Source organism: Dysidea avara, chromosome 4, assembly GCF_963678975.1.
Source record: "Dysidea avara chromosome 4, odDysAvar1.4, whole genome shotgun sequence".
Lineage (NCBI taxonomy): Eukaryota > Metazoa > Porifera > Demospongiae > Dictyoceratida > Dysideidae > Dysidea > Dysidea avara.
Genome location: NC_089275.1, coordinates 34665271 through 34678483, shown reverse-complemented (window position 1 = coordinate 34678483; position 13213 = coordinate 34665271). Strand labels below are relative to the sequence as shown.

General features: G+C 38.8%; 2 protein-coding genes and 1 long non-coding RNA gene across 4 annotated transcripts in view; 2 read left to right on the top strand and 1 right to left on the bottom strand.

Moving 5' to 3' along the window:
• The window catches only part of LOC136254804 (uncharacterized), a 53974-nt gene extending 43115 nt beyond the window's left edge, over window positions 1-10859 (top strand). For both annotated transcript variants that reach the window (XM_066047544.1, XM_066047545.1), the window contains 2 exons: window positions 3698-4052; window positions 9865-10859. In XM_066047544.1, coding sequence (XP_065903616.1) covers window positions 3698-4052; window positions 9865-10628 — 1119 coding nt within the window. In that variant the 3' untranslated portion in view covers window positions 10629-10859. The remainder of the gene's footprint in view (window positions 1-3697; window positions 4053-9864) is intronic.
• Window positions 1-13213, top strand: part of LOC136254802 (protein NLRC3-like) — a 101616-nt gene that overhangs the window by 28168 nt on the left and 60235 nt on the right. The gene's annotated exons all lie outside the window — the stretch shown is intronic.
• Window positions 1-13213, bottom strand: part of LOC136254807 (uncharacterized) — a 123472-nt gene that overhangs the window by 79789 nt on the left and 30470 nt on the right. The gene's annotated exons all lie outside the window — the stretch shown is intronic.

Sequence of the window (13213 nt, the reverse complement as noted above, 5' to 3'; positions counted from 1 at the left end):
GCTGAGCTCTCTACATGGTGGTTTCTTTGTAACTGAACTCTCTACAAGGTGACCTCTTCTAGCTGATCTTTCTACAGGGTGATTTGTTTGAAGCTGAACTCTCTACAAGGTAACTTCTTCTAGCTGATGTCGCTAAAGGGAGATTTGTTTGTAGCTGAACTCTCTACATGATGGTTTCTTTGTAGCTGAACTCTCTACAAGGTAACTTCTTCTAGCTAATCTCTCTACAGGGAGATTTGTTTGTAGCTGAACTCTCTACATGATGGTTTCTTTTTAGCTGAACTCTCTGCAAGGTAACTTCTTCTATTGATCTCTCCACAGGGCGATTTGTTTGTAGCTGAACTCTCTACATGGCGGTTTCTTTGTAGCTGAACTCTACAAGGTGATTTTTTCTAGTTGAACTATCTCTTTCCATAGTTGTATGAACTCCCTACAAGGTAACTTTTTCTAGCTGATCTCTCTACAGGGTGACTTGTGTGTAGCTGATCTCTATACAGGTTTCTTATTTCTAGCTGATCTCTTGAATTCTCTTCAGGGTGACTGCTCTATTAGGATGACTGCTCTATTAGGATGACTGCTCTATTAGAGTATCTCGATCTCGCACTTGCTGCTCCAAGTTGGATTTCGTGTTATAACTCCGTGGCTTTAAGTCTGATTCTTCTACACCATTGATGAGCCTTTCTAAGATAATTACTCCAGCTGTACAACGATTTTCAAAGCATTACCCCAAGCGGTTTATCTGGTAGGCGTGGCAAGCAGTCGTTTTTTTTATTAGCTAATCTCGATTGCGTAATTGTTACACACTGTTGGTTTTTTCGTTGTATCTTCCTGTTTTTTAGCTCGATTTCTTTCAAACCACAAAAGGTTTGAGGTTAAATAGTTAACCTATTCACCCACCGATTTTCAGCTTCTTCCCATACGCGGTTTACCCTGTAGGCGTGACAACATATTGGTGTTATTTTTCGTGAATAATCGTTCATAACTCTTTGCCTGTTTATCGTATTCCAGCCTAAGTTGGTACCGAGATGCGCCTTTATATCCCCCTTCTGTGTGCCAAATTTCAAGGCAATCGGATATGGAGTTCGAGTTTTATAGCAGTTTTTGTAATTGTGCGACAAGAAAAAGAAAAATAAGAAGAAAAAAAAAAACGAAGAAACTGAGCCAATTTTTGAAGTCGCATATCTCGGGAACGCGCGAAGCGATTTCGCTCAAATTTGGAATGTGGAGTGCTGCAGTTGGGGGGCATGTCCACAGCAAAAATCGTCTTGTTTCATCAAGGAAGCACAGAGCTACGGAGGTGCGAAAATTGCGTTTTCTTTCTTCCTGTCAATATACTCACGGGTGTTACGCGCCGGCTTCTTGGGCCGCACGACACACTACCGTGTGTCTTGATATATATATATATATATCACATATCGCACATCACTATATAGTTAATCTTAACATCATCATCATCTAATTCCATACACTTTTTTTGTACTTCCAGTTTGCACTCAGTGATATTAATTTAATACCTGGTATTAGTAAAGAGAATTATCATTACACTGCAGTGGTGTATAGGTACGTTGGGTAAGTAGAGTTCTAGAGAAATTGGAACAAATCAGTGGAAAATACCTGATAAAGGTTAGCATGTCACTATACGAGTTGGACTTCACACCGAAACACTTCTTTGCAGCACTTTGGCTACAACTAATAAAGCAGTTAAGAATCTGAGAGAATGGACTAGTTAAGTACTACTGATAGCTGATTAACACAGTAGAACTTTCATTTGCAGTTTCACATTCATAGGAATTTGAGTGTTAGTTGGTGAAGTGAACTATGAATTGTATACAAATCTTTTATTATGATAGTATTCATACTTGTGCACACACAATTGTGATTTTCAAAATTCCATATCACCTAGTCCTGGACCTGGGTAAGTACATACATGTGACTGGCTGAGCAAAAGCCTATCATTTTATTGCAAAATTCTATTTTGCTACGTATGAAAGTACAAAATATTGCCAGGTAAAAATATACGTGCCACATAAATATTTCATGCATGTTTTGCCTATTCATGACAAGTAAGAAAATGTTTGTTTTTTGTGTTCATACAGCAAAAGGACATGAATTATGGATGCATATGTATCATGTAGTAGAAATAAAGTTTACCTTTGTCATTTCTTTGTTGAAATGGCCCTTTGTCCACATGGAGAAGTACAGGGAAAGCAGTACAACTTGATGGATTTGCTAGTTCACAGTGAACAGATTGAGCCAAGTCCCGTCTTTGTAGCTTGTTTCAATCAGGCGTTATAATTGATTAAGTAAACGCCAGTAATTTATTTGCCATAATGCTGCAGCCCAAATGAAATTTACTGCTGTTCGAACTATCTAGCGCTATAACTCCTAGACTGTTCATAAAATACTGAAACTTTGGCTATCCACTATAGACTAGACAAATAAAAAAAATGAAAATTTAAAGATGGAGAATAGGGATCACTGAAAAAGCCATGAAACAAGAAGGGGTCACTAGGCGACCTCTCTTGTTTTACTATTTTTTTTATTTCCTTGGTCACTAATTGAACTTACACCTCCGAATAATATTTTCTTGTACTTGTTTGTTTACTTTTCTGTAGCATTATTATGACTGGTGAACCTGTACATACCACATCAGAAGAAAGAATGGCGTCAGGCTTATTGTCTGAATGTGCTTCCCAACTATCAATTGCTGAAGTAGCAAAGTGGACATTATGCTTCCTTTCGAGCTATGTTCAGCCTGTTACACGGTATTACAAATAAAGAACACTATAAAAAGGACTCCTGCAGTCAATCCAGTCACAATGGAAAACTCAGACGATTCCTGTTACAAATGTAGGGAAGCCGTCATGTGGTGCTACCACGAATTGACACCTTGCACTGTCAATTGGACAAAAAGGAGGACACAGACAAGTCCATGCATTGTATGTACTGCAGTATGCCAAAAGCACCTGTTGGCAGTGAATAGTAAAAGCATCACGCCCGTAGCCTTAGCTGTTATCGAGTTTTACTTTTCTAAAGGCACCAGAGTCAGGCAAATGGTCAGTATATATATAGTATGTACGCGTTGAGCTGGATCCTCAAAAACATTTAATAACTCATGGATGCAATTACACACGATCTTGAAATTTGGCTCATTTGTAGTACTGCTTGACCCACTAAAAATATTTCAAAATCTTATTGTTCAAATGTCTGACATAATATTTATGGCCAATCAAAATTTTCACAGTACATTTCCTATGTGGAAGCCATATAAGTACAGTGTCCATTACATGTAATGGAGCCAAACCAGACGTGTATGTTGTTGACACCTTTACTGTTACCACTAATCATCTGTTTGGTTGAAATGTTAACTCTGTTGAGAAAAAATCCACTTTTAATTTTTAGCTGTATTTCAGGATTCAGCTCAACTTGTACATACTATAGAAAATTCCACTGGATATACGTTTATGTATAACTATATTTTATAATTTTGTAGCAACCTATTGGAAGCATTTCAGGTCATACTGAAGGCACTTTATACCTACCAAGGCATGAAGGTAATGTGAAGCTGGTTTCTGGTCAATATTTTTTGTGAGAAGGTGCAAACCTTTGTGATCCCTATTATACAGTATTACCATACTGTATGATACACACTTACAAATATAGTACTATCGGTGCACATATTTGCTTTTTAATGCAGGATGATGCACCAGAAGAAAAGCAAGAATCAGAGTCATTGGAATTAGCTGTACCATTTTCAGATAATAATGGTGACCTGATGGGATCACAGCAATGTATGATAATTGATACACATAATAGTCAATACAAAGATATAAGAAAAGCTGTTCCAATGGAGAAAGCAGCTGATAGCTCAGATACTGCTTCTGTTACATCAGATCTCAGAAAAGATATTGAAGTCATCCAAGGGTATATTAAACGAGACCCTCTTAAACAGCTCTACAGTATACATGAAGATTCTAAATCTCAAAAATCAAGGCAATTTTATTTAGAATGCATTGAGGAATTATTTAAAGATTGCATGACAACCGGTGGAGGTAAGTTAGTAGCTATCATGAATCAATGTTTTGTCATAAAACAAGTAAGCAGCCAGAACATGTAAGAAATAGGGATGTGGCAATTATGTTAGCATGATTTTTTGGAATTCTAGGTATGTGTGAGAATTGGATTTTGCTACTATAATGCTAGCATTTATATCTTAAACAATGCAATTTGTACAGATCCTTTAAAAAGACTGAGATACTCTAATAGAACAGTCAGCAATTCTATTAGAACAGTCATGCAATTATACTACACAAAACAATGAAATAATCTAGTACAACAACCAGCTAAAAGAATAGAAGATCAAGACACACAGTAGTGTCGTGCATCCCAAGAAGCCAGCTCGCCACACCATGAGTATATTGACAGGAATAAAGTAAATATGATTTTCACACATGTGTAGTTCCGTGATCTCTTATCTGATTGGAACCAAATTTGCTACAGAAGTGCCCACCAGGTAGATACCAAATTTGAAGAAAATTGCCATAGCCATTTTTGAGATATGAGTTGCCAAAGTTTCACTTTAGTTTCTTAACTTTTTTCTTCTTCATTTTGCACACTATGCAAAATCCACTATAAAACACAAACGTGTACTCCAATCAGGCTGAAATTTGGCACACTTAAAGGGCAAATAGCAGTACCAAGTTTGGTGAGAATCTGCTGAACATTTACGGAGTTATGACTAATTATTCCAATAAAATAAGATCAAACTTCTCTGTCATGCCCACAGGGCAAACCCCTTGAAGGAATGACTTAAAATTGCTATGTAAATGGAATAGCCATTGTAGGCGGGCCTTTTTGTGGTTGAAAAGAATCGAGATAAAGACCATGGAGATATGACACAAAACCCAACCTGTGTCACAAGTACGCGATCGAGTTTCGTGAATAAAAAAACTACTAGTTTTCATGCATACCAGGCAAACCACTTAGAAGAGTGGTTGTAAACCAGTATGTAGATGGAATCATAGAAAGTCCTTGCAGTAGTATAGAAGAATCAGAGTAAAAGCCACTAAGTTATAATGCGAAATCCAACTACGTGTATCAAGTGTGTGATCAAGATACTCTAATAGAACAGTCACCCTATTAGAGAATTCAGCACCCTTAGTAAGTTACTCTGTTAGAGCGTCAGCTACGTAGCAAGTCACTGTGTAGAGAGTTCAGCTACACAACAAGTCACCCTGTAGAGAGTTTAGCAACAAACAAGTCACTTGGTGGAGAATTCATCAACAAACAAGTCACCCAGCAAAGAGTTCAGCTACAAACAAATCACCCTGTAGAGAGATCACTAGAAATAAGTCACCTGTAAAGAATTCAGCTATCAACAGTGACCCTGTGAAGAGTTCAACTACATATAACTAGTAGAGAGATTAGCTACAAACATTTCACTCTGTATAGAGAATTCAGCTACAAACAAGTCACCCTGTAGAGAGATCAGTCACAAACAAGTCACCTGTAGAGAGTTCAGCTAAAATCAGGTCACCCAGTAGAGAGTTCAGCTGCAAACAAGTCACCCAGTTAAGTGTTCAGCTACAAACAGATCACCCTGAAGAGATTTCAGCTACAAAAAATCACTCTGTGGAGAGTTCAGGTACAAGCAAGCCAGCTAGAAACAAGCCACCTGTAGAGAGTTTAGCTACAAACAAATCACCCTGTAGAGAGTTTAGCTGCAAGCAAGCCACCTTGTAGAGAGATCAGCTACAATAACGTCACCCTGTAGAGAGTTCAGCTACAAACATGTCACCCTGGAAGCAGTTCAAGTGATGCTGGCCACAAACAAGTCATTCTGTAGAGAGATCAGTTACAAACAGATCACCCGAAGAGATTTCAGCTACAAACAAATCACTTTGTGGAGAGTTCAGGTACAAACAAGCCAGCTAGAAACAAGTCGCCTGTAGAGAGTTCAGCTACAAACAAATCACCCTGTAGACAGCTCAGCTGCAAAAAAAATTATTATGTAGAGAGTTCAACTACAAACAAACCACCCTGTGGAGAGTTTAACTGCAAACAAGCCACCCTGTAGAGAGATCAGCTACAGTAAAATCACCCTGTGGAGAGTTCAGCTACAAAGCAGTCACCCAGTAGCTGTGGTGGTGCAAATAGTTGATGTGAGGGGGTGGATGACCAGAGTATACAATCTCTGGCAGCAGCGGTCTGGGGAGCACAGCCCCTCAGAAGCTGTAGTCCTTTTAACTTTCACAATGTCTCTAAGTTAACTAGAATTGATTTATAGGTCCAATTTGAAGTATCATTTCAACCAAAACACCAACTGTTTTAGTCAAAAGTATTTAAAACAGGCTGTTTACAGTAATAAAAACCTCTCTTAGTTCTTGACTATAGGTTTATGAACATAGTGCAGCATTTATAAGCAGTACAAAACAGATTTTAGACACCTGAAAACACTTGGTATGGTGGTAAGTAGGGTTGGGCGGTATTCCGGTATTGCTATGCAGTGGCGTATCTACACCCGGGCATTTTCCCAGGCATCAGCTCACCTTGCCCGGGCATCAGAAAATCTTCTGGCGTGGCAGCCACGCACAAGGGCCACGTATGAATACACTGTTCATGATTACAATTCTATCCACTAGGGAACCACTGACCGCTTGCAGCGAATTCTTGGAAAATAAGTGCTCCACATTTAATTAAGAGTCTGACTTCTAATAATAGCCCCGTAGATTACGAGTTACTATATTTAAATCTGAAAAACGGAGATGTGCCCGCCCATAACGAATAGTGTAGTCTCATCAACTTGGAAGCGAGCATCGAAGTGATGATAGTTAGGAGTTTGCCTGTATATAGACCGCATGAAGTGGAAAATACTCAAGACGACTAGCTGTTTGGCTACTTGATTTCAGCAGGTAGAGGTCTAGTGCTGAATAATCTGTGCCCGGATTTATTGTGATACAACTACGACGAAGAAATATAAACGTGAGAGAACTGCTGACGATACTTTGTAGGACCACTCAGCAGAGTGTGGTAGAGTTGGTGGGTGGTTACAGGGAATGGATGCCCCTACTGAGTACGTAGATGATGCCCCTACTGAGTACGTAGATGAACTGGTGTCATGCGTTTTGTGATCCGCACATGTACGAGTCAGTGCAAGAAATCTATCGGTTCAGTAGTATTGTTCATTATGAGTTGGAAGTATCCTTTTGTGTGGCACGTGATGCTGCAGTTCCACAATCGATACATGCATCGTAGCTAGAGACTAGTATGAAGTGATTGTATTATTATTGGTAATACTGTGCAGACCTCTACTAGAGTATAGTGCACAGGTCACAACATAGACTGATGAGCTATTCTATATGCATACAGATAAGAGTTAATAACTGTAGCTAGCCATGCCATGCACTTGAAAACAACAATTTGATGAATGCATGTATGAACCGACACAGGTTGCGGTTCACTGGAGTAGGCGTACAGGTAAATCAGCTTACCCAGGCATCATGTTTGGGCTAGATACGCCCCTGTTGCTATGAAGTGTAGCCTGGAGGCTTGGGAATTGGATGAAAGTAAGCAGGTGTGCTTGACAACAGATAGTGGGGCCAATATAGTGAATGCAGCATCAAGACTGGACTGGATGAGATTGTCTTGCTTTGGCCATAATCTACATCTTGCAATCACCGATTCCATTAAGTGTGATGATCGATGTACAAGAGCTCTAGGGCTAGCCAGAAAGATTGTGAGCACCTTTTCCATGTCATGGAAAAAGAGACGGGATCTTGCAAAGGCTCAGACAGATAACAGTCTACCTTCTCACACAGCAGTGGCAGATTGTCCTACCAGATGGGGGTCCATTCAAAAGATGGTTTCTCGCATTCTTGTGCAAGTCCAAGCAATCCGTATAGTGTTGAGTGCTGACCACAAGTATTTGCATCTCTTACCAACTTGGCAGGATACTGAAGTTCTTGAGGCTATCAGCACGGTGTTGTCTTCTTTGGATGACCTCACAGATTTTCTCTCTGGCAAGCATTATGTATCAATCTCATCTATCAGGTCTGTCATCAAACATATTCACGAAGAAGCTTTGGTTGAGAAAGATGATGATGTTTCATTAGTCAGAGATATGAAGCGTCGTATACGTACTGATCTAGATTCAAGATACACGGATTCTAAGGTTCAATACCTCTTAGACATCTCTTCTTTCTTAGATCCAAGGTTTAAAGTGGAGCATATAACTGAGGAAAACCAGACAGCTTTTAAGGAAGCAGTGATTCAAGAAGGATTACAGATTTTCCATCTGGCAATAGCAGAGGAAACAGAACCAGCTCAGTCTTCACTTACCTCAGTTGCTACAAGTAGCAGTGACCCTTGTGATGAGCAGTTACCTCCAAAGAAGAAGTCCAAACTTGCAAGAATTTTGAAGAGTTCCAATGACAGTGAACAGCGAAGGCTGACGCCAAGGGACAAAGTAGTGAAGGCCTGGCTTGGCAAGAATCAGTGGTTTGCAGGTGGATGGCCTGATAATGTTGGCCAAATACTTTTTCTGTTGATTTTGCTGCATATCAGCCACTAAGAAGTTAGCACAGCCCTGTAATCTTGTGCTGAACTTTAATTGTGGTCTGCCTCCATTTTGAAGTCTATCTGTTGCCCACCCCACCACCCTCCGCCCCTTTATGAGTACTCATGATACTACTTCGCTTGTCAAACTGCTCAGATTTTTTATCTTATTTGGCAGTAAACTCTACGAGCGATCTGAAAGGTAATAGATCGATGCATCTTTCATACACATGCTTGCTATCCTTGGGATTTGAATTCTTTAAAACCGTTTATCTCAAAACCTCTAATGTGCGATTTGGAAGTAAATTGGAACGTTTTCCAAAATCCATAACTAAATTCAGAGTGTAAATTATAGAGAAAAGGTCTATGCTACCATACCGGATCGGTTTTGTTTATCAGCCTGATAATATTATTTTATACCGGTTACCAGAATACTGGCCTAAAGTCATATCAGTGCTCTACAGCTGTAGCAATAACAGGCAAAATTTCTGAAACAATAGTGCTGTTTAGTTGTAAAATGGCAGTTAGATAGTGCTTGTATGCTTTTAACGCTACACTATAACTTGTGTTTATGTATTCTCCCAGGCAGTTAGCTAGAGGGTAACGGCATCATAAACAAGTGTAAATAGTGGCGACCGCACTGTTAATTGCCTGTTACAATGTTGACAGTTAACTTGTCTAAATGTTAATCTTCCTTCGTCTCCATTCCTGCTTACTGTATACAGTTCGGCTATGCTATGATTTCATAGGTTGTTAAATCCTTAACATCATCACATTGTCCCTTTAACTTTCTATATTAAAAATAGCTCCATTTTAGTCAAAGGACTTTTTTTTTGAACGCTTTTACAATGCCACCAAAAACATATTGATCTCAAAAGTGTAGCTATATTATAGCAGAGAGAAATAACAGAAGACATCAAAAGAATCTTTTTGAATGAGTTAACATGATATATACACACCTAATTGTGCAATATCTTCAGTTAATGAGACACACAATATGGGCTATTTACAGTGCATACGTATATCTCATTAAGGCAGTGCATATATCTGGTTAACATTCTTGAGTGAGTGCTTGATCTGAGACGTGAAAGTGGTACACACACGCATGCACGCACACACGCGCACACACACGCAAGGGCACCAAAATTTGCCAATGTTTGACTATATGGCAAAGTTTCCCTCAATATCACATTGTGACTTTACACAGCTGCATTATATGCATATCACGCATCACTAGTCAAAAATATACTGTTTTATTTCTGTAGTGTATTAATAGATGCCAACCATTGATGCATATTATTTTAATCATAGCCATGTTATACTACACTGGTTATGGAGAAGAAAGTACAGGAAACTGGTGTTTTAAAGATGGCACGATCACCTTCCAAAATATCTTCACTCTTTATAAGAAATACCTCAAAGGAAAGTTACTATACATTGCTACTGACTGTAGCTACTCAGGTCAGTGGGTAGTAGAGTGTGCTAAGTGTTTGGATGAGATGGCGATTGGAGCTTGTGGTCATAAGACCAGGGAACAAGGAATATTGATCAAGGTGTGGGCATCTTGTCAACCTCACCAGAAAGCCTGTTGTCATAGCTTTGTGATACAAGCAGGAATTGAATACCTTGAAATATGGAATAGCACAGTAGCATATTACAATAAAAAGTTATCAAATACACAGACTACCTATGGATGTGACTTTACACGAATCACATGTCTGGAGAATCATACATCACCATGTCAACTACCTAAAATATCATCATCCTGTTCCTGGAGGTGGAAAAATGTTATAGATGTTCACTATGAGCAAAAGCAATCAAAATACATATACATCATACGTGGTAAAATACATGGTAAAGACCATGAAATGGTAGAAATATGGTTTATTGTTCTGATAAAAAGTGATTTGGGAGAAAAATACCAAAGTACAGGAACTATAAATTTTGCTGATTTTGGACATGTGATTAAAGCAGATAAGGGTGAAGGACTACTTTATACTACAGTATCTTCACTTGTGGAATTTAAAAACTTTGACAGCATTCGTATATACTTTGGATTTCCCACTGAACTTTGAAGTAAATGTTGTGCGCTTACAGTATGAATCATTATGAATTCAGGAGTTTTCTACACACATTATTAGCTTTTTTCTAGCCATGAGTACATATATGTATACAGTAGCTTGCATTTCTATTTAAATAGTACACAATACAAGCATTACGATAATTATGTTAAACTCTAATTTGTGAACAAAGGTAATGGTACCAGAGTACAGCTATGCACGGTTGAGGCATAGTCTTATCTTAAATTTGGTTAATTAATGCTTTGTGTACATTTGTTTGCTGACAGACTTTCAATTTGCTTTGAATCTGGCTAACTAATACTCTCCACACTAACAGCAAACTTAAACCAATGCATGTTTTTCAGTTCGCCCGGTCTTGTAATGTGAAAACCACTTATGCATGTGTAACAAGTATTAGAGCATTCAACTACATAATAAGTCGCATGTTATTATAAGAGCTTTACAGTGACCAGCACTAAAGGTCTGACGGAAACTTGTGCTGCAGCCTTTGGTTTACCTAACCTCCAGATTCTCCACTAGATTTTATTTACTTACCTCTGAAGGTAACACATCATCCACCAGATTGTTTAGTGCAGTCCAAAGGCCATGGCAGCCACAAATCCCAGTGGTATTTCATCTGGTAACCAGAGAACAAAATCACCTAATCCTGTAGCAGTCAGCAACAGAACACCCTGTAGAGTGTAATAGGTCACCTTGCAGAGCTTTGAGTTAATTGGTTGCATGCTGGAGGTCTGTGCTAGTTGTAAATTTGTTTCCATTACAAACATCAAAATAGCTTAAATAACACCTGTCATACCAAGAGTTCATTATATAAAAATTATGAACCCTTGGTCATAAAATTGAAATTTTCAGTCTTACTCTTATTTCTGCAATAAAGGAAGACAACAAGTATAAAGCAATTTCAAGCCAAGACAAGTTTCATGGACCACAGTAGTGGTTCATAATAAAATCAAGATCACCTATGTTTTTTGCCAAAATCTTAATAGAACACATACCTAAACACCACCTTAGGAAGCTCCCCAACCACAAAAGAAACCTTAGAAGTTAATTTAGATGAAATATTGGTACACTGGAAAATATAATGTCAATAGGAATCGAACCAATAAAAGTATTTTTTAAATAACTGAAATATGCCATTTTTGTTCATAATAGAGATTGCCTATGTTTTTTGCCAAAATCCTAATAGAACATGCACCTAACACTACCTTAGGAAGTTCCCCCAACCACAAAAGAAGCCTTAGAAGTTAATCTGGAAGAAGGTCCACTGAAAAATATATGAAGTCAAAAGGAACCAAGAAAAGCATTTTTAAACCAGGCGTGTGCGCAAAATTATTTTCGTAAAAGTGTGTGTGTGTGTACCTATCTATGTTTGTCCGTACGCACCCACATGAGCAAAATCGTTAAATGTGACCGAATTTTGGAAAATCACCCATTTGGGTGCATTTGACACCTCAAATATTTAATGATCAGATTACAAACTTTATAGTGAAAATCTACTTGTTGATGGTTTTAAGCCATTCTCAATACCTTAAATTACAAGAAAATTCTTGAAATATTTTTAGAATTGTTTCCTGCTCTTATTAGCAGCCCACTGAAAATGAAAATTCTCACGCGCGCCCATATGGTGATTTTCCAAAATTCTGTCACAAATAACGGTAAAAGCAGCTTTTACGTAAGAAGTAAAAGTGAAATGAATAAACTTCTGCACAGGTGAACTTTGCTCTGAGGTAGTTTCTTTTCGGCGGACTGAAATACGGGTGTGGCGACTTTCCTCAGACTACTTCCCCTTGAGGTTTTCAGGCGTTTAGCAACTGAAAAACAATGGTGCAGGCCTCGTACACTACCAGGAATAGCCTATCGCTTCGAGTTGAAAGGGGGCATATCCCTTATGTACGCGAACGAAAATGAAGAGCAGCTTTGAGGCTAGTCTGGCGCGGCCGCCCCTTCGCAAACAGGAAGGGTCTGGAGACTCTAGCATTGTGTACTTGTGCGAATGGAATGTAATTAGGGGGAGAGACGTGGTTTTCCGTAATTAGATTGCACCATTATCGTTAGTCATCGCGATATTCACATCCAGTGGAACGCTAAAAAAACTCACCGCTTCTAACTTACAAACTACTTAAACGTATTCTTTGTACTTTTTAAATATGCCATCCTTATTCCTTCACGATAAGTCGAGGGGTCCGACACTTACTAAAATAGCGTACGAGATTTCGTACGATCGATATGATTTCTGATTTCGAAGGGCGATTTCAAGTGATTTCTGATTTCTAAGTTGATTTCTGATTTCTTCGTGATTTCACGTATGAAATTGATTTCACAGTTGATTTCCGTGATTTCGCGACCGTTTTCTGTTGAATCAGTCACGTGAGTGTTGATATCCGCGGGTAGCTTGGCGTGTAAAGAAGCTGGGGAAGTTGCCAGAAAGGAGATTTTAGTATCAGTAAGGGCATTGATAGAGTTGGAGTTCTTGGAGTGGTCAGCCCTCGTGCCAATGGTAAGTGTGAAGATGTTGTGCCTCGCGTTGTGCATGCATTATAGCTACTGTAATAGCAATTAATTTCTGTAATTAAGAGAGC